The 21,615-nt window shown below is 38.9% G+C and overlaps 1 protein-coding gene and 1 long non-coding RNA gene across 2 annotated transcripts; both read left to right on the forward strand.

The window, feature by feature from the left end:
* The first annotated feature begins 629 nt into the window (after positions 1-629).
* LOC306767804 lies at positions 630-19,935 on the forward strand. The gene is made up of 3 exons (XR_013771641.1): positions 630-1,067; positions 19,020-19,106; positions 19,565-19,935. It is a non-coding gene; the product is annotated as an uncharacterized lncRNA (long non-coding RNA).
* Positions 3,570-6,512, forward strand: LOC306764451 (uncharacterized protein; the record flags this gene model as incomplete). The annotated part of the gene is made up of 10 exons (XM_079251625.1): positions 3,570-3,651; positions 3,740-3,876; positions 3,985-4,078; positions 4,362-4,446; positions 4,493-4,704; positions 4,969-5,027; positions 5,310-5,443; positions 5,628-5,755; positions 6,089-6,208; positions 6,471-6,512. Exons 1-10 carry the CDS (start codon positions 3,631-3,633, stop codon positions 6,510-6,512), a joined length of 1,032 nt encoding a protein of 343 aa, XP_079107751.1. The 5' UTR covers positions 3,570-3,630.
* Positions 19,936-21,615: the final 1,680 nt, after the last annotated feature.

A 21,615-nucleotide genomic window follows, 5' to 3' on the forward strand; every position in this document is an offset into this window, starting at 1 on the left:
AGGAAGTGGAAGGTGAAAACCAAAGTCTTACTAGTCAAAGTCTGACTGAAATGTCCTCTAGAAGGCTCCCTGGGTGATCTCACTTGTTCCTGCCATTGTTTTCACCTCTCACACCCCCTTTGTAACTCAAAACTTTTCGAGTACATTTTTCCCATTCTCAGTCGGTTCAGCTGAGTCTTTGTTTGGCCCTAAACTGGTTTGTCTTGTTTTTATAGGTTTCGCATTTTGTTTTCCTACAGATGCATTCCCATGACACTACTTTGGCTGCTGTTTCGAGTCTCCACATTGACGCATGGCTAAATATGTACTTCTTCTTTTGCTTTTGAGAATGACAGTTGAAATAACTCCTCTCTAAGTGTTTCATGTGTTTTTTTTTTTTGTTTTTTTTTTTTACACCACATGGAATCTAAAAGATCTGAACATCTATTTACCAGGGAGGAAACTGGAGCATGTTGATCTACATGTGCCATGTTTGAAGCCTTCTTCCCAGTGGTGGAGATAATATTACTCTATTTTAAAACCACATGCTGCCCTCTCTATTGATACTGATGTAAAAATAGAAAGCAGTGCAGCAGCATGAAATGGTTCAAAATGTAGAACAGACAGCAGGGGTCTATATTTAGATTAGATATAATCACAAAAAGTGCCTTGTGACATTTTCCCAGCTCCCAGATGAATGCAGTTTGACTGTCCCTACAGCCATGCAGTGTTTAGGTACCCTGAGGATTGAAATTGGGTATAAATTTAAAAAAAATAAAAAATAAAAAAAAAGGAGTGTGTAACTATACTGTATATAGTAAATCTTCACTCTTGCCTTACTATCCTTCATGTTTTCATTGTATGAAATGAAAAAATAAAAATGGAGGACAGTCACGGTAGAGTGTCACAATCTGATTCCACTTGGCTCCACTAAAGTAGATGAAACTGGATACTTAAACCATTTTCTTGGCTTTTGATGAAAACCACCGATTGCCTTACAGACTGATAAATGCGAGGAAGATCTTTGAAGCTCTGACATTTGGAGAAACATGCTGGGGATTTTCCACTGAAAATATTCCTTCGATTTGGTGAGTGCTACACAGTAAAATTCAGTGTAAAATATGCATTGTCAGATTATATTAACTCGTTTAGAGTTATTCCAACAACACTGAGAGTAAAATGAGCCCTGTTGATCAGCAGTGCTGGTGATATTTTTCCGAGTTAAAACACATTTTCTTAAAATGACTCTTTACAGTGTATAATGTATAATGTTAAAGAAAAATGACTCTTTCAGAGTTATTCCAAAGGTTAGAGTCAGATATCACACAGTGTTCATGAAAATTCTCCAAACACAGTGTAAAAGTACTGTGCAGGACTCCGCCCCATTTCACCTCGTGTCGGACTAACCTGGAGTTTCAGCCATTTTCTGGTTTGACCAAGTCGGAAAAACTACGGTAAGTGTCCTTAATTTACAAAGTATGAAGAGCATTTCATACAAAGCAGCATTGAATGGCTTTGTGTTGTTTTTTTTTTTTTTTAGTTTTACTTCACCCTGTTTTGTGTTGGGGGGAAAAAACGAATTTCAAAACGGGCTAATGTGGTGGAGTGGTCCAGCTAGCTTAAATGTTTAATATTCAGACTTATTTAGTGCAAAAGAAAAGCAGCATTTTAAATAAGACATTACATTAACATTGTCATTGTACTTAGCAATTTTCATAGAGGCAAGAAAAAATTAATAGACTGTTGATGTGGAAAGCTAGTTTAAATAAAAGCCTCCCAATTCATGGCACATATTAAGTTGCTGCAAGCTGTGGGAGAAATCATGGTAAGGTTTTGAAGGATTGCAATCTTGTCAAAGTGATAAAATAATTTGCGGGAACAGTGTGCACCACAAACAGATGTTAAAATATAAAAAGTTAATCCATTTTAAATAATTTTTTTTCCAATGCTAATCAGTTATTCGTTAAAATTAAGGATGCTACCTCCTAACGTTCGCATTCCGGTTTAAAATGGTGGAAATCGCGGGTCATGGTCACGTTTTCCTTTTCTCTTTTATTTGACTATTATACTTGTTGTCATTCATGATATTTTAATCCTGTGCATTCTCTGCTTGGTATAAGTAGGGAGCAAGATAAATTCCTCACCAACATTACCTGACCACATAATGTTACTTATACAAGGTCTCATTTTAGTTAGTTATGAGGAGTGCATCTTAATGCTGAGTACTGTTATTGAGCATTTGTCATGGAGTAAATATAAATATTTAACCAAAGTTTTAATACATTTTCATTTCAATCCATAGATTAATCTGAGGTGGTGTTCTGTGTCTCTTCTATGCTTTCATATGTTGACAGGTACAGGTAATTAGTTCAATGAATACATAATTATTTTTCTTCTCTTCCTTTTCTAATATTTTTTATAACTCAAAACACTCCTGTTGAATTTTTGTAGACTGATCATCTTGCTAATACTTTGTGTCAATGTGTAAATTGAATACCTTTTTGTTCTCTTAACAGACATCATGCTGATCAAAACAAAAATAGATGAAGAACAAAAATATGTGAAAATCAGTGAACCAAGCCTAGAGGAATTTTTTAATTCTGGTAAGTCATTCCAATTGGAAAAATAAGAGGAAAATGGGCCAGTTAAGGGTTTTTGGTGAATGTCAATGTTGCCTTTTACACACCATTCAAACTTGCATTTTGAGTGACAGAATTTGACTTTTGTGCCCTGAATTCATTTTTGTATCATTGTAAACCCAAATGCGGCTTTGATCACATTTGCAATGTTGTCTGTATACACACAAAACCTTCTATGCACTATTTAGTTTTGTTTTTCCACTGTTACAGTGAAGTGAATAGTTTTTGGTTACATGTTAAAGCTTTGGAGGAAGAAGAAAATGGATCTTGGCCCACAGATTTGTTGTGGGCTGTAGTTTTTGTTTTCAGTGTTTTTAGATGTTCTTTTTACATTAATTGGTTTACAACTTACAGTGCAAAAAAGACCAGTCAAGGTCTGGTCTTAGTTTTGTGATGATTCTAACTAGTGAGGTTTCTCGCCATTACTGTTATTTAAGCTTTAAATAAAATCTATTCATTTGGAATGACAGTTTCCTTTGGCTTTCCCATAAGCTTTCACAAAGTTCTCCATTCCACCTGCCAGAGAAGGCGTCAGAGTTTATGATGAGACAGGAACTGAGGTGGATGCAGACACTTTTGAGGAAGTACTGTAGCTGCCCAATACTCCTGTATTTACCATCACATTTTACAATGGTAAACTTTATCTTTCTCAATTTCTATTTATTTTTTGCATATTTCATTGGATGTTGACTACAACTTGGGTGCACTTGTTTGGGGGAAAGCTGACAGATATTACCCATTTATGTGTTTCACTTCTCTGTCTCCTAACTTGTATTTAGCTTCCCAGGGAACTAATTCATCCAACTCTTCCCTGGGTTCACCTTTAACTAGCTGTAGCCAGGGGACAACATCCACCAGCCCACAGCCTGAGATTGTAACCAATTTATCTCCAGAACATTCACTCTGTAACTCTGATGACACAATCATCCTGGACCTCGTACCATGCAGTCCTGATTGTCCCATCCAGGATGAGGATTACAGCCCTCCCAGTAAACAGCAGAAGATAAAATGGATGGATAAAACTGCTAGGAATGTTAGTATATGTAAAGTTGTTATGCATTTATTGACATTGGCTCTGTTGTAATTTTTGTTGACTATTTGCTTATCTTGTTCTTTCACAGCTGGTTGAATCGGTGCTGACCAAAAAACCTGGTGGAGACCAAATAATTAGAGAATATGTCCGGACAAAAAGCCTCACTGACACCTCACGGAGAAAGTTGGTTAACATCCTTGCTGCAGAGATGACTGAAATTCATGGGTACTTTTTAATTTTTTTAAGAATTAAAAGATGAGCTGCTGTGTCATCATTGTGTCACACTACTTTGAAAATGGTTGGAAAATTGAATTTATTCACTTTGTATTTCAGGACAGCACCACCAAGACGTGTGAGGGAGCTGTATGCTCAAGGCATCATTGAGATGTTCCCAAGTCTGAGAGACCCATATTCCAAGAATGGATATGTAAGCCTGTTTAGTATTTTTGTAGCATGTTTAGAGCAATTATTACCACTGTAGGCCATACTGAGGAAACAAGCAGCTGAGTTGACTGGTACAGTGTCATTGTTTTTAATTTTGTGCACAAATTTCAATGATGTTTTACACCATTTGAATTTGAAATAATTTTTATATTTTCACTTCAGAGACGTATTTATGATTGTGGTGGAAAACAGTGAATTGCTTGTTGCTAACAATTTATCCAGCTTTTTTCTGCTGTTATACTTGGTGCTCTTGTTCTAATTTTAAGGAACATTTCTACGATGGTGAAAGTGGCAGTGGTTACTTGGCTTGGAGGCTCAAAACCATCCAGAGGAAAAGCACATCATCAGACAGCAGAAGGTCTTCATGTCATCCTGACTGGTGGTGGTGGACCAACAGCAAGAAGACATGCTTCATTTAGTTCAGAGGAGACCCTGTCTCAAGAGCAATGTAAGGAAGCTATTTCCTTTATGAAGTATTCCTCTGATGAGGCAGCTATCAAGCACAAGATGAAGATGACTTTTGATTACCGTTGCAAAATGGTCCTGGACAAAGAGAAATCATCAGATGTCTTGACGGAATTGCCACGATTCAAAGACATCAAAGGCTTGGTAATTCAGCATTTCACATAAAGCTGTGCATTATTCACCAGGCATTAGTCAGATATTTGTGTATGATCATGACCTAATCATACTATTTATTAAAAATTTACAGTATTTCAATGTGAAGACTTAATTTCTTATGCACAGTTTTATAGCAACAACTTTTCTGGGCAGTCCTAATTTGCAGCACCTGAAAACAGCTAGTTTAATTGATTTTAAGTTTAAAGGTTTTAATATTTTTTTTTAAACTGTTTTGTCATTCATTTGCTTTAGATTGAACAGGACTTCACCCTCGAGTTTGGACAAGACACTGCTTCCAGGTTTTTGGAGAGGTTAGTGCCAGCTTTGCATTATGCATTCTTCTATTTAGTAAAGAGTCTATTTTGTAAATATTCTTTTTCTTATTCACTTCTAAATGGAAATTAATCCAAAACTCTTAACATGGAGTAGAATATTTATCATGTTATTTGTATCCAAGTGTTAATTATGACAATATATCAGCTGTGTTGGGCAGAAAGTAATTTTATTATTCACATGACTTTGAGTTTTCTACTTTATTTAATCTTTGGTTGAAATGTAGTTATGCTCAATTAACAGAACATCTCTTTATTTAGATGGCCTACTGTTTTCAAGCAGAAGATAATCCAGCAGAGTAAGACCCTCCCTACCTCAAGTGACCTTGAAGAACTGATCTATTGTGCTGAAGCGGTGTCAAGTGAAGAAGAATTTGAGGAGACTCTTAGTACTGGTAATATGTCTGACATCCACTGGAACTTACATTTCTCTTGTGTGTGTTTTTTGTTTTTTTTTTCTTTAGTTTTCTTGGTTTAATTGTTTTTTAAAGGAACTGTATTTAAACGGCAAGATTTTTTTTTTTTTTTAATTTTTTTTTTTTTTTATAAAACATTTAGTTGTGTAATTTCTGTTCACAGGCTGGGACAGTGATCTTGCCTCCATCACTCTTCTCCTTCACCTGATTCCTCCTTCCTATCAAGGCCGCAAAAGACCTGGAAGAGTTTCTGCATCCCAAGCTGAGAAGCACCTAGTCGTCTTTCAAAAGGTTTGTATGTCTGAAATTCTACATTGTATAACCTGACATCCAGCGCTCTGAAAAAGGGACAATTAGATCGTTGGTTTTCTGCTCCCTAATACTAAATGCTGTGCAACTTGTATGTACAAACATTTACATACTCACCCACAATGTACGAAACAGTTACAGTTCTATTTATTATTTCTTACTTAATGCTAGAGGAAATCCGAAATGTATGCCAAGCTAAAGCTTGGTTCTTGGGTGACACAATGTTTTATTACATAACCGCGCTATTTAAATTATACCATTAAACACCCTGTAAAGTGTTTTTCATTTTATAATTTTATTCTTTTTTATCCTCAGAGTGGAACGAATATTCAAGAACACATTGATGCCATCAGCTGTGCCACTCAACCCTATCTGCTTGTTGTGGGGACAAAGAGGAGCACCATCCACGAGTTCTTCATTGTTCTGGACAAGCAGGTCATACCATGCAAGTCAACCAGTTTACTGGGTGCTTTTGATGAACTTTTTAAGTCACACTTTGTATTTGGCACCATTTACAATCAGAAACTCCACAACATGTATACCTTCATCCAAACAACTATCTACAACATAGATGTTGGGAAAGTTCAGGAGACTCCACGTGTTGCAGAGATTAGAGCTAGACTACTTAACTAGAGAATGGGCTTCAGTTTGGGCAACAAAATGGACCCTTTCACTGTGATTGTTTGTGTTTTGTAAGATTTCCCATTTCACCCAGTCTGGTTTGACGCTATGGGGATGATTTGTTTTGTTTGCTGGGCTCACTTTATTAATACTAACATGCTTGTGCGGCATATGCGATTGAGTCACGGTTTCTGTTCTGGTAAGTCACTTCGCCTCAAATGTGCTCAAGGAGGCTGTTGCCATATCTTTGGTACATTTTCAGGATTCAGGAAACATCTCAACACAAAACATGCTTTACAAATTGAACCTGAATCTGATGACACCATTGAAGGTGATTTGGTTGCAAGTACTAGCCAGTCTCAAGATTACACAGAAGCAGCCAGTAGTTCTCAAGTTGTGCCAGTACCCAACATCAGTACTCGTGACATGTGTGCATCTGCTATTGCACAGCTACAAGTTGCTGGTGTAAGCCAGTCTACTTTAAATAGTTTTGTGTCATCAATGGAAGAAGTTGTACTGGAGATACAGAGTCAAGCTAAAGACGAAGCTTTAAAATGTTTACCTTCTCAGGATACATCTGTCAGAACTAAAATAGAACAGAGCTTTGAAAAACTTGAAAACCCTTTTACTTCATTGAATTCTGAATCTAAACAAAACGCATATTTTAAGCAGAAATGGAAAACAGTTGAACCTATTGAAAAAGTACTTGGTGTCCGGTTAGAAAACAGAAGAAACCGATCTACTGGAACGTACAATCAAGTAGTTGTCACTGACAAATTTGCTTACGTCCCCATACTCCAAACACTGGAGTCTATTCTGAGTAATCCATAAATCAGTAATATGTTTACATCTACCTATACTCCAAAGGTTGGTGTATATTTAGATCTAAAAGATGGTTTATACATGAAGAGGCATCCTCTTTTTTCAAATGAAAAGCATGCATTACAGATTGAATTATTTTATGACGACTTTGAGACTGCTAATCCACTGGGATCCAAAAAAGGGATGCATAAATTAGGAGGGATATATTTTACACTAAGAAATTTTCCACCAAAGTTTAATTCGTCTTTAGTCAATATACATTTATGTGCACTTTTTCATACCCAAGACATTAAAACTTATGGGTTTGACACAATCCTAGAGCCAATAATCAATGATTTGAAAGTGCTTGAAACTGATGGTATCAATGTTCCCATGTTCCAGAGTCCTGTTCATGGTAGTATTGTGCAAGTGACAGGAGATAATCTTGCTTTACACGGATTGTTTGGCTTTGTGGAATCTTTCAGCGTGCACAACCGCTGTCGTTTTTGTATCCTAAAGAAGAATGACTTTCAAACTGTGTTAAGTGAAGATGAAGAAAGTGTGTCACTACGAACAAGAGGCATGCATGCAGAACATTGTCAAGCCATACAAACAAATCCACAACTACCTCATGTATATGGTGTAAAGCGCTCGTGTTTATTGAACTCGCTGCTCTATTTCCATACGACTAATAATTTCTCTGTCGACATCATGCACAACATTTTAGAGGGAGTTGGACAATTTGAAGTAAAACTTGTATTGGAATATTTGCAGGACAACTTCTTAACAGCTAAAGAGTTGGCTGGTCGAATAGAGTCATTTAACTATGGTTACAATGAGAGGAGAAATCGGCCACCCACAGTTAAGTTATTTGATGGAAGTAATGACTTGGGCCTGAATGCCATACAATCCTGGTGTTTACTGCGCAACTTGCCATTGATATTTGGTGACACAGTTCAGAGATGATGAGTACTGGCACCTTTTGATACTACTATTACAAATAGTAAACATTGTTTTTTCTCCTGTTGTAACAGATGGTATGACTATCTTTCTGAAATAAATTATTATTGAACATCATCTGCTGTTTAAGCGTCTTTTTCCTACTAAAAATCTCTTGCCTAAACATCATTTCATGACCCATTATCCTCGATGTATCAGGAATATTGGACCAGCTCTGCACATGTGGTGTATGCGTTACGAGACAAAGCATAATTTTTTCAAGACTCAACTCAAGAGTTTTAAAAATATCTCTGACACTGGCTAGAAAGTACCAAAAATATATGGCTTTGCATTGGGAGTCTTGCTCAGGGCAGATTGATTGTTGGTCCAGGAAAGATTGTGCAACTGGTTGATATGAAGAAAGGAAGTGAAATTGCTGCTAAATTAGACATTTCCAGTGTCTGATAGTGTTTTGTCGCCCTGGCTCAGTTGTGTGTGTTGAAGTAACTAACGAGATGCCAGACTTTTGTAAAATCAGAACGGTTACTGTGAAAGATGATAAAGTTATACTTACTTGTTTAGGTGTAGAAACAATTTGTTTTGATGAACATTACCACACATTTAAAGTTGCATTAAAACCATCTCAGCCACTTAGAGTGTTAGATGTTCAAGAGTTACTGTACTTCAAACCACTAGATGTGCAGATGGCGTACAACCCAGAAGATTCTTCTGTTTTCATTGTTCCCTATTGCCATCTAATGCAACCCTGATCAGTAGTTTCAGTGTTTTAGAAAATGTAAATTGAAACTTTTAAGGTATGTTCTTAATGTAAAAAAATGTTTACTTCTTTTAAATGCACTGTAACCTAGGAAGCAGGATGAGACTGAGCAAGATGACCAAATGATGTAACTGTTTTGAAATTTTTATTTATTTTTTATTTTTTTTTAGTCATTTTATTTCTAAAGTCCATCTTGAAAACTCGAAAATGCATATGTTCAAAAAGGCTGCCGGTCATTTACTGGGCTTTTTACAGGAAAATGCTTTCTGGTTATCTGGCTTAGATCATCCTGCTTCTGTATGTATGCCTCTTAAAAGTGTGTTATGTGTCAGTATTATGCCTAAAAGGTTTAAAAACAGTTACTGATTAAAATTTGTACTTCACCCTTTTTACAAGTATGGTTAATCAGGTGTATTTTCACTTGGCAATTAAGTTACTGTAATTTTTTTTGGTGACTTAATTGTTTATCAGGAAGAAAGATAATAAGATGTTTGTCCCAAGTTAAAAATGGCCTTAATAAGGGTGAACTTGACATTTTCTTTCATTTAGCAGTATAAAGAGAGTTTTTGTAAAGACAGTCTTTTAAGTGCAGTTTATTTCTTTTTTTCTACTGCATTTGTCAAAATACTTTTCAATAAACAGATAAGACATTGATATTGTGGTTTTTTTGTTTTTTTTTTGTTTTTTTTTTTTGTCTGAAAGTGTTTATCCACATTAGAAAAATCACAAAAAATATATTGGTTAGCTCTGGAGTATGCTAAAACATAGTATTCTACTGAAATTAGCTGGATGTGAAGTAAATACATGCGTAATTACTTGTAACACTATTAAGAATAGGTTTAAAATAGACACTAGGGTAATTTAATTGATAGTTACATGGATTTTACACTTTATGGGGAGTAAATAAAACAAATGAGAGTTAATTTTTTAAAACAAAAGATTTGGTGTATTTTTAAAACGCTATGGGTGTTACTATTTTTGTAGAGTAGAAGTTTCTTAACAATAGGAAGTGTTTATCAAGTTTTACTCTAGAAGTCAAAGCAACTCTTTTAAGAGTTAAACTGACACTGAAAGTTTAACACTTTCTTCCGTGTAACTTTAACACTGTAAAGGGCAGGACCATATGTTCACTGACTTAGTGTTAAAATAGACTCTTTAAGTGTTGTTCCAACACTGCTGACTTTACTGTGTATCCTCTGCTGAGGCCAGCTCCCCTCCAGGTAAAATTCCATCTCAGCTGAGCAGGGCTGATTGGCTGGATGATGCAGAGCCCGAAGCTAGATTGACAGGACATCGGTCTGAAGGTGGCAGGTCTGGTTCAGACTGCAGGAGGAAGCTGTTAGTGGCTAAACATGCAGTGAAATCCTCTGGATTCTTGTTCAGAAAATGGAAACGTAGCTGCAAGGTTGTCACAGCAATGACATTCTAGTAGACATTTAATCTTGCAATGAAGAACTGTTTACATAATGTCTTAATACTTTCTTTTTCTGTTAACTTTATGCTATATGAGTTTAATACTGTAATTGTCCCCCCTAAAAGAGAATTTGAAGTAATTCCCAACCTCAAACGGTGAAATAAACTTTACAATTTTGCAAATATGCAAAAAGATTATCACTTCAAATAATTAAAGTTTAGCAAAAACGTCCAAAAGATGATGGGTTTGTTACATGTATTGTCAGATTCAGACTGGTCGTAACCTGTTAAAGCGCATCATTCACTGAACTTAGTGGACACTCAAAAAATAAATCTAAGATATATGGTTTTCACTTCCACAAACAAAAACCGAAGTATTCAGGTGTGTACATGTGTCATGGTAACTTTTGGATTATTTGTGCTGACATGTCCCATTGGGGGGGGCGGGGGCATAATCTGCAGTAGATTGTGGATGTGTGAATCCTTCTGCAAAATCTGTAGTCAAGACAAGTCCAGTATTGTGCTACTCTTTTTTCCTTTTTAATGGATGAGTGATGAATGAGATTGATTCAAGTGCCTGTTCAGTCATCACTCTCATTGTACACTGTTACTGTTATTTCTGCTGCACACAGTTAGCTGCAAAGGGACCTTTGGAACCTTGCAGACTGGTTCAGATTACTGCACTTATGTCACACTAGAGTGCTACGTGAGCAGATGCAGAAATTCTGAATTGCTTATAATCCTTGGTTGTTGTCTTGATTGTAAAGTGCAAAGGAAACACTGACCTTCTGATTTTTTAGACAGGAATAGAGGACACTTCATCTTCATCTTCGTGCCGCTTATCCGGGGTCGGTTCGCGGGGGCAGCAGCCTAAGCAGGGAAGCCCAGACTTCCCTCTCCCCAGCCACATTTGCCAACTCTGCGGGGGGGATCCCGAGGTGTTCCCAGGCCAGCCGAGAGATATAATCCCTCCAGTGTGTCCTGGGTCTTCCCCGGGGTCTCCTCCCAGAGGGACGTGCCTGGAACACCTCACCAGGAGGCATCCTGACCAGATGCCCAGCCACCTCAACTGGTTCCTCTCAATGTGGAGGAGCAGTGGCTCTACTCTGAGACCCTCCCAGATGACCGAGCTCCTCACCCTATCTCTAAGGGTGAGCGCGGCCACCCTGCGGAGGAAACTCATTTCAGCCGCCTGTATACGAGATCTCGTTCTTCCGGTCACGACCCACAGCTCATGACCATAGGTGAGGGTAGGAACGTAGATCGACTGGTAAATCGAGAGCTTCGCCTTCTGGCTCAGCTCCTTCTTCACCACGACAGACTGGCGCAGAGTCTGCATTACTGCAGACGCCGCACTGATCCGTCTGTCGATCTCTCGCTCCATCCTTCCCTCGATCGTGAACAAAACCCCGAGATATTTAAACTCCTCCACTTGAGGCAGGACCTCACTCCCGACCCGGAGAGGGCAATCCACCCTATTCCGGCTGAGGACCATGGTCTCAGATTTAGAGGTGCTGATTCTCATCCCTGCTGCTTCACACTCTGCCGTGAATCGCTCAAGCGAGAGCTGGAGATCACGACCAGATGAAGCCAACAGGACCACGTCATCTGAAAGCAGGGACCCAATCCTGAGGCCACCAAGTAGGATCCCCTCAACACCTCGGCTGCACCTAGAAATTCTGTCCATATAAGTTATGAACAGAATCAGTGATAAAGGGCAGCCTTGGCGGACTCCATCACCGGAAACTAATCTGACTTACTACCGGCAATGCAGACCAAGCTCTGACACCTGTCGTACAGGAACCGGACAGCCCGTACAAGGGGGTCCGGTACCCCATACTCCCAGAGTACCCCCCACAGGAGCCCCTGGGGGACACGGTCGAATGCCTTCTCCAGGTCCACAAAGCACATGTAGACTGGTTGGGCAAACTCCCATGCCCCCTCCAGGACCCCAAAGAGGGTATAGAGCTGGTCCACTGTTCCGCGACCAGGACGAAAACCACACTGCTCCTCCTCAATCCGGGATTCGACTATACGGCGGACCCTCCTCTCCAGGACCCCTGAATAGACCTTCCCAGGGAGGCTGAGGAGTGTGATTCCCCTGTAATTGGAACACACCCTCCGGTCCCCTTTCTTAAAAAGGGGGACAACCACCCCAGTCTGCCAATCCAGCGGTACTGCCCCCGATGTCCACGCAATGCTGCAGAGGCGTGTCAGCCAGGACAGCCCCACAGCATCCAGAGCCTTAAGGAACTCCGGGCGGATCTCATCCACCCCCGGGGCCTTGCCGCCAAGGAGCTTTTTGACCACCTCAGCGACTTCAGCCCCAGAGATAGGAGAGTCCACCCCTGAGTCCCCCAGCTCTGCTTCCTCATCGGAAGACGTGTTGGTTGGATTGAGGAGGTCTTCGAAGTATTCCTTCCACCGACCCACTACGTCCCGAGTTGAGGTCAGCAGCTCCCCACCTCCACTGTACACAGTATTGATGGAGCACTGCTTCCCCCTCCTGAGCTGCCGGATGGTGGACCAGAATCTCCTCGAAGCCGTCCGGAAGGCTTTCTCCATGGCCTCACCGAACTCCTCCCATGCTTGAGTTTTTGCCTCGGCAACAGCCGAAGCCGCCCTCTGCTTAGCCCGTCAGTACCCATCAGCTGCCTCCAGAGTCCCACAGGCCAAGAAGGCCCGATAGGACTCCTTCTTCAGCTTGACGGCATCCCTCACTGCTGGTGTCCACCAACGAGTCCTGGGATTACCGCCACGACAGGCACCAACGACCTTACAGCCACAGCTCTGGCTGGCCGCCTCAGCAATAGAGGCACAGAACACAGCCCATTCGGACTCAATGTCCCCCGTCTCACTCGGGACATGTTCGAAGCTCTGCTGAAGGTGGAAGTTGAAGCTCGCTCTGACAAGGGACTCAGCCAGACGTTCCCAGCAGACCCTCACAACACGTTTCGGCCTGACAGATCTGACCGGCTTCCTCCCCCACCATCTGAGCCAACTCACCACCAGGTGGTGATCAGTTGATAGCTCCGCCCCCCTCTTCACCCGAGTGTCCAAGGCATGTGGCCGTAGGTCCGACGATACGACTACAAAATTAATCATCGAACTGCGGTCCAGGGAATCCTGATGCCAGGTGTACATATGGACACTCTTATGTTGGAGCATGGTGTTCGTTATGGACAATCCATGACGAGCACAGAAGTCCAATAACAAAACACCATTTGGGTTCAGAGGGGAGGGCCATGCCTCCCAATCACTCCCCTCCAGGTCTCACTGTCGTTGCCCACGTGAGCATTGAAGTCCCCCAGCAGAACAATGGAGTCCCCAGAAGGAGCACCCTCCAGCACTCCCTCCAAGGACTCCAGAAAGGGTGGGTACTCTGAATTGCTGTTCGGTGCATAAGCACAGACAACAGTCAGGACCCGTTCCCTCACCCGGAGGCGGAGGGAAACTACCCTTTCATCCACTGGGGTAAACCCCAACGTGCAAGCTGGGGGCTGATGAGAATGTCCACACCTCTCACCATGAGCAACTCCAGAGTGGAAGAAAGTCCAGCCCCTTTCGAGGGTACTGGTTCCAGAACCCAAGCCATGCGTTGAGGTGAGTCCAACTATATCTAGCCGGAACCGCTCAACCTCGCGCACAAGCTCAGGCTCCTTCCCCACCAGAGAGGTGACATTCCACGTCCCTAGAGCCAGCTTCTGCAGCCGGGGATCGGACCGCCGGGGTCCCTGCCCCTTGCTGCCGCCCAGCTCACATTGCACCCAAATAGAATAGAGGACACTGTTAGCACAAATACTAATGTTAGCTAGTTTGCTAGCTGAGAGACAGATATAAATGGCTGGGTTTTTTTTAATTGCTTTTTAATTTGGAATAAAAGTTAATTCTGCTTTAAACTGACGAAAAATGACCATGTGAACATGTAATTCCTAATGCAAAAGTCAATTCCGAAATAAACTTAATTTCAAACAAAGTGGCTGGTTTATCAGCTTTTTATTCTGATCTGTTTCATTCCTCTGTCATGTAAACCTTCATTCCGCTCTAAGTTCATTTCTATCGTTCTGCGCATGTTCGTTACCTTGTTCCGTCCCGATGCCGTCCTGATGACGCACATACACGTTGTTTTGCCTCCCGTCTTTGGTAGTCCATATTCCCTCTCCTTCTCAGACTGCTTTTCCATTACATTTTTTTTTGCAAAATAAAAGCGCTATTTGTAAGTTTTGATAAACAACATTTGCGATTTTCAGGTGTTTCCGTTGTTTAGCGCATTAGTCTCCAGTCTCTGATAAATCTCGTGAGATGAAGAAGATTTTATGAAAATTGCGGCTTGTGCAAGGAAGAATCCCCCAAATAGCGTTATTTGGGGGTTTTTCTGTTTGCTGTAGACATTTTACTATGACTTTTTGAAGATTTTCTCTCAATTTTCTTTTCTAAAACTCTGAAATTAACTGTTGTTTGATCCATACCAAGCCGTTTTTGCTGGATATGAACTGGTCATGACCCCCCACGTCACATCTAGGGACACGTAAATGCAAAAAAAGTACTTTCATTACACTTTTGCAATATAGTTCTATTTTGAAATGTTTGAAAAACCACATTAATGAGAGCATAAAAACTTTTTTGCAAAAGACTTTTTTCAAAATGTATGTTTCCTTTAGCAGTTTTTTTTTTGTTTAGTTTTGTTTTTTTGCAATACTTATTTTTGGCTCAATTCTAAGTTTAATGAAAGCGCACTTTCAATTGCTGAAAAAAGTGAAGTAGTATGCTCGTGTCAAGCTGGTACTTCAAAATTATAATCAAAATAATGGCAGAACTGGTATTTATTATGTAGTTTTCCAAGTTACGACCAAAAAGACGAGAAGCACGAAGCTAATTTTATTTCTGGTAGACTTCAATACGTCACGTGCCCCCTCTGTCCAATCGCAACCCTTCCCAACCCGCCGCTCTAAAGTGGAATTAAGTAAGAACATGTGTCATGTAAAACTTCATTCATAATTATTATTTCCATGTAAACTCATAGGAGAATACGAAGAATACGAAATTATTGAATTCAGAATTATTCATTCCAACTTAAAAAAAAAACATCATGTAACCACACCCAATTAGGGATCATTGTCGCGTTTATTGAATACAGTATTTAATATGTTCGATGGCTCAACAAGCTGGAAATATTTGCAAAAGGCAGCACTTGCCAGCACGCTGGCAATTGCTGTAGCGCATTGTAGCATTATTTTAGTAAGTGCACAACACCAAAAATAAATATATATATATATATATATATATATATATATATATACATATATATATATATATATATATATATACACATATATATATATATATATATACACATATATATATATATATATATATATATATATATATATATATATATATATATATATATATATATATATATATATATATATATATATATATATATATATATACACATATAAGACTTAATGTGTACAGGGGGATACTAGGGTCCACTAACATGAGAAATTATCATTTATCATTTTCAACAAAACAACACAGACGTCCATAATGTCTGTTTTGAATCGAGAGTTTACATGGTCATCTCTAAATTTGTGTTTGTGCTTTTTTGTGTAACACAGTGGCGTGTGCTACTCTTGTCAGCCACAGTAACAGACACACAAGGAGAGTCTGTCCTATGCTTTTTTTTTGTGCTGGAGGTACAATCTTGTGCAGGACACAACTTCAGTGAACCATGAAGAGTCAGAGCTCTTGTTTGATTTTGAGAGAAACGGTTTGTGAGTCTTTCTACACTTTCTGCTGTGAAATTGCTGTTAAAACAGGAAGTGATTCTGCAGAGAAGATTAGATCAAAGCCCATATGGCCATCCCACTTGGCCTCCATGCTTTAACAAAACATCTTAGTGTTGCACACTGAAAATGTGCAAAACACAAACAGGAAAAATAAAATTCCAGGTCTTGGCATTTTAACACACGTACAATTAATACAATAATCAGACAAAAGAAAATTCAAATGCATTATAATTTGTTATTTTATTCAGCAAGATTGGCTGCCAGAGTAAACGTGAAGTCTGACAAAGTACATTTATTTCTACATGCTTTAAATAAACTTTTTTATTTTATGTGATAGAAGGTTACATCATCATAAGTGTTGCAGTTTGTCTGGGCCATTTTTAGCTCCATTGTGTTTTTGTCCTTGACAATTCAATTGCATGTCTGTAACCAGTCATGCTCCTGTATTACTGCACTCACTTTGTGTCAAACAATCTTGGTTTCTGCAGAACGCCACACAAACAGCATAGTTATATTAAATCATGATATAATAATTTTTCTATCAGATCAAAAGTGTTTTTCATTTTACTTCATTCACGGAATAATATTGTAACAGAAATACGGAGAACTAAAAGCTTGGAAAGCGTTTATGTGAGTCAGAATCCATTGATAGTACTGCACAATGCCAATTCATTACTTTGGAACAACTTCAACTTTAATAAAACTTCAAGACAATTAAAATTCTTTCTAAAGTATACTTATTGTGTTTTCAAGTTTATCATACAAGAAGAAAAAAGTCATGCATTGTTTGAAAAGTCTAGATTTTCTTTGGGAAACTATAGAGTAGCAGGTAGCGCTGGTATTATTTCCTCCAGTTTAAACAGGAAACACAACAGTACAATATTGTTTGTACTTCCACAGATTTCTCAAACTACTTGAAATTTCCCTGTGTCTCCCAGCAGACGGGTTGGGCCACTTTTCCACCATCCACCCTTTTCTAAATCCTATAAATAGCAGCTGTTTTAAATGGCAAACAATACTGTGCAGGCTTTGCCTTTCGTACATTCTGGCACCATTCCGATCCGTCTCCACCCTCTACCTGACTCATGTTCCTGCACATGTACTGTATGTAAACACACTCACTGACCAGCAAAAGTTCACCACACACGCACACACACACAAACAGAACCTAGATCTGAATCTTACAGTAAAAAATATATTAAAAATACATTCTACATCACCAAATTTAAGCGTATTTTCTTCTGAATATCAGTGAAAATATAACATATTCTGACCTTAATTCTTTGATCTTTTATTCAAAACTGTTTAAGGCTCATTACAACATATCATTTTAATTTTATATACTTATTTATATTTTTATTTATAAACAGGATTAATTCTAAAACATGAGATGTCTATTGTCCAAAAGTTAAATTTCTATTTTAAAGTTTTGCACCATTTAAAGAGTTAATCCAACTGATCATTTCCATCTGCTGTGGTTTATTCCAGTCATTCTTCTGCTCATTACCATCATACAGCTATTTGCCTTCAACAGGTTCCACCACAGTATTTCTTTGGGTTAGGGTTGAGAATTGGTGGGGCCATTGCAACACCTTGTTGGGGTTTTTTCAGACATTCTTTTGTGGATTGGCTTGTGTGCTTGAGCTCATATTTGTCTTGTTACATCACTCATCTATAACTGTCAGGCATATCTGGAATACGTAAGAAGGTCAGAAATGCCAAACTCAAGAAGTGCAGAGCAAGATACAGAATTTGTGCACAAACTGGTGCTATTATACATGATAAAATTCAGATGTCAGCTATAAAAAAAGACATTGAAATGTTGACAAATGGAAAAGATGGTGTGTTGCAGAAGGGAAGGAGAACAGGTTGTGACATAATTCAGTATACAGACAATACAGAGTTTATGGTTGACTCAGTAACTGTGAGATGCAAAGGTCCCATCACCTCGAAAAAAGCATAAATCCTCATTTTTAGTTAAATATCTCCACTTTGGTCTGGTTTAAAACCTCGCCAACCTAAAGTGCTTAGCGGCTTTCTCTCGACAACTCTTCTAAACAAGCTGCACTTTAACATTTAACATGCTAACTGAGGCCTGTAGAGTCTGAGATGTAACCCTGTGCAGTTTCTCTCAACATTGCACAGTCTGGCCTTGTGGTGAACTTACTTTGCCACTTTTCAACTTAATCAATTTAGGCATGAATAGCATGCTTCTCAGGTTGTACTTAGTATTCCAGACACTGCTTCTGAGTCTTGGTTTATCTTTTTGTTAAATATCACAACTTTCAAATGTTGTTCATCTGAGACTGTTTTAGCGAATTTTGAGAAGTAGCGAGAATATTATTATAATAAAACAGGGATGTCGCTACACTGCAGGTTCTCAGTGTCTCGCTGCACCAACACACCTGACTCACATTAAATGAATCCAACAGTCTATGAAGTTCTGCATAAGGACTCATTCATTTGAGTCAGGTGTGTTGGAGCAGGGACACATTGAAAACCTGCTGGATTGTGGCCCTCAAGGACCAGAGCCTGACACCCCTTTTCTCAAAAGGACAAAAAAAAAAAAAAAACAAGTGAAGAAGTAAAGTCTCATCTGTCCTTTCTTGCAGACTGACACTGTGCTGCATCTTCAGTTTAGTCTCTGGTTCAGCTGATCTTACAGGAATTTTCTCCCAAGATGGCACCAAGTGTGCTTTTTTTGTTCTTCCCTTTGCAGTAAGTCAGTAGTGCTCTCAATGCAACCCGATACCATTTCTCCGTCACTGCATCCTCACCTGCAGGAGCTTTTCTGTAACTTGTAATAGTCTTTCCATCCATTAGCTCTCTGAAGAGTGCTATGTACTAATTACTAGATGCTTAGATTCTTATTAATTTACTGTAAGTAATTGTGTCTCTCTAGGTACCGTTTGTTGATACAGGGAACCATTTATGCCAACTTGTTGAGTGTCACACAACAAGAGCAGCATTCCTGCTGCCTGCCGTACAGGTTAGTTTCATGTTTTTTGCTGCAAGACACTTGCTTCTGCATACCCAAAGTACAACCCTGAAAGACATACTTCATGCTGCTATGTTGTTTGGCTGCCATGATATCTTTAATGAATCACAACACAAACAGATTTTTTTTTTTTTTATAACCAGCCATGCAGCAGTTTCCTAAAAGTGCCTTTAAAGCCCAATTGATGAGGCCTAACTTTGGCTGAAAAGCTGGAAGTCATTTTATAAGCATTTAACTGCACATATAGAGAGCTTGTGTGTATGTATGTACCTGTGTTGTATGCTTTCAGTTATTTTTGTTTCAGAAACTACTGCTTAGCGTTAGATTTTCATTTCTCATAACTACTGATTTTGTTTTAGATTTTGCATGAATATCTCAGTTTTGGCATGCCGCTGCACAGCTGGAAGTTAACACAGTCAAAGGTTGACTCAGTTTCTTCATCCTTTCAGTAAAGAATATGCAGAACTGTGGGGAGGAATTCTACGTGGAAGTGTGCTGGTCAGAAGAAGGCAGCGTCTACGATTCATGATCACTTTGTTTTGGACACCTGCCAAAACTCAGTCTGAGAATGAGGAGGCTGCAATGAATCACAGTCGACTATTAAATCTTGCAGTAGTCATTTATAGTTCTCCCTGTGCTTTGGCTTCTGCTGTTGCTCTTCAGAAGCAAGTCACTCTCAGGTCCTCTGGGTTTACTACATGAGAAGAATTGTGGATATATTTATAATAATATTGTTAAAATTATTACAGCATCCATTGTACTTTGATAGCTTACATGAAAATATGCATGCACAATTAACTGCCTCTGGGTTTAAAGCTACACGTTTGCTCATAAAGCAGGAATAAGTGGTTTCTTTGTACTGGGGGAAAATGTCATCATTAAAATGCACCATATTTAAGAACTCCTTAATGTTTACTTTCTTTGTATATCTTAACATAAGCTGGGTATTTTATTGTTGTTATTGAGACAACAGTAGATTTAAGCTGCTAAACTTGTATATCACAGTTTTCCCTGAGTCACGTCTCATTTTAAGTAAAAATAGTCTGACTAACAGCAGGAGCAAAACTGAAGAGTAGACTTATATACAAAATCTGTTCACCCAGTATGATCATGTTTTATCACAGTGACCAACTTAAATGCACCCACCCCCCTCAAAAAAAACAAAAACAAAACAAAACTGAAAATGTCTTTAACCTTTATACAGTGCTTTGCTGCTATATTCAAACCTGAACATAACACCATAGCAGCCTTAACACATGTGTTGATCATCCTTCTCTTTAGTTCCACCCTATAATCATCACATTATGTGGCTGCATCACATCATAACCACTGCAGTTCCTCATCCCCGACATGCTGACATGATAATCCAATAATAAACGTTGGAAACTTGACTCACAAACATGATAACTCTTGCTGCATCTTCAGTAAAGTAGACTAGGCAGAGTGGCGCATGTGTGCCAGTTATTTCACTGTCACAGCTGCATTTAACCAAAACCAGGTTTTTGTACTATGTAAAATGTTTAGAGAGAAATATTACTGTTACCTTTCTGACTATGTTTAATGAAAAGCCTAAAACCAGTCACATCTTAAAAGATGAAGGTGAAGCCACACCGTAACGGGGATCTGCTTCTGTCAAACTGCAGCCAGCTCTGCCTCACTGCAAGTGACTGGGAGTGTTTCAGTGCTTCTCAGCAAATGAACTAATAAAACTGATTCAATAATTAAGCACATGAGGCCCAAAGAATATTTCCAGCTTGAAGGTTTTTCCCTGGCAAAAATGAGTCAGACTTGTTCTTGAGGGACAGATGTGCTGCCTTGGATACCTCCTGAGTGGAAAATCAACAGTAAAAAATCTAGATTCCTTTAAAAAAAAAAAAAAAACTTTGTGTTTAATACCCAGAAAAAAGAAAAAGATGATAAATACAGACACGGTCATTTCCAACTTCACATTGGTTTTTTTTTTTTTATGATACATCAAGACACGTACTCTTCACCCTGTGTGTGAGTGTGTGTGTGTTTCTTTTTAGCTTAGTAACCCCAGAATCCCAGCACGTTCTTTCCAGGCAATGTTGCTATTTGCCATTTTATTTCAATAAGTTTGCATGTAGCTGGCTTCTCTGTCCATCAACTGGACAATCACATCAAGATACTCTAAGTCAAAATTTTCTTAGAAAGTAGCAAGTAGTAGAGTTTGTTATTTTTTATATGTAATCTATAACACTAGAATCCAAAAATGTCCTGGTCAAAAACAAACTCACTCCAAAAAACCACTTACTCACACTGGGATCAGTTCACTAAAAATAAAAAAGAAAGAAATAGGAAGCAGTATATAAAATACAGAATATATATAAAATATAAAAATGCAAAAAAAAAAAAATCTTCACATACCCGAACCAACATTAATGTAAAAGTGTTTTCAGACTCAGCATTGAACAAATCTTCGTGTCTTTAGCCAAATAATCTTCAAACAGCAACAGAAAACACACACATAGACACGCGG

This window comes from Telmatherina bonti (genome assembly GCF_933228915.1).
Source record: "Telmatherina bonti genome assembly, chromosome: 2".
Classification (NCBI taxonomy): Eukaryota; Metazoa; Chordata; class Actinopteri; order Atheriniformes; family Telmatherinidae; genus Telmatherina; species Telmatherina bonti.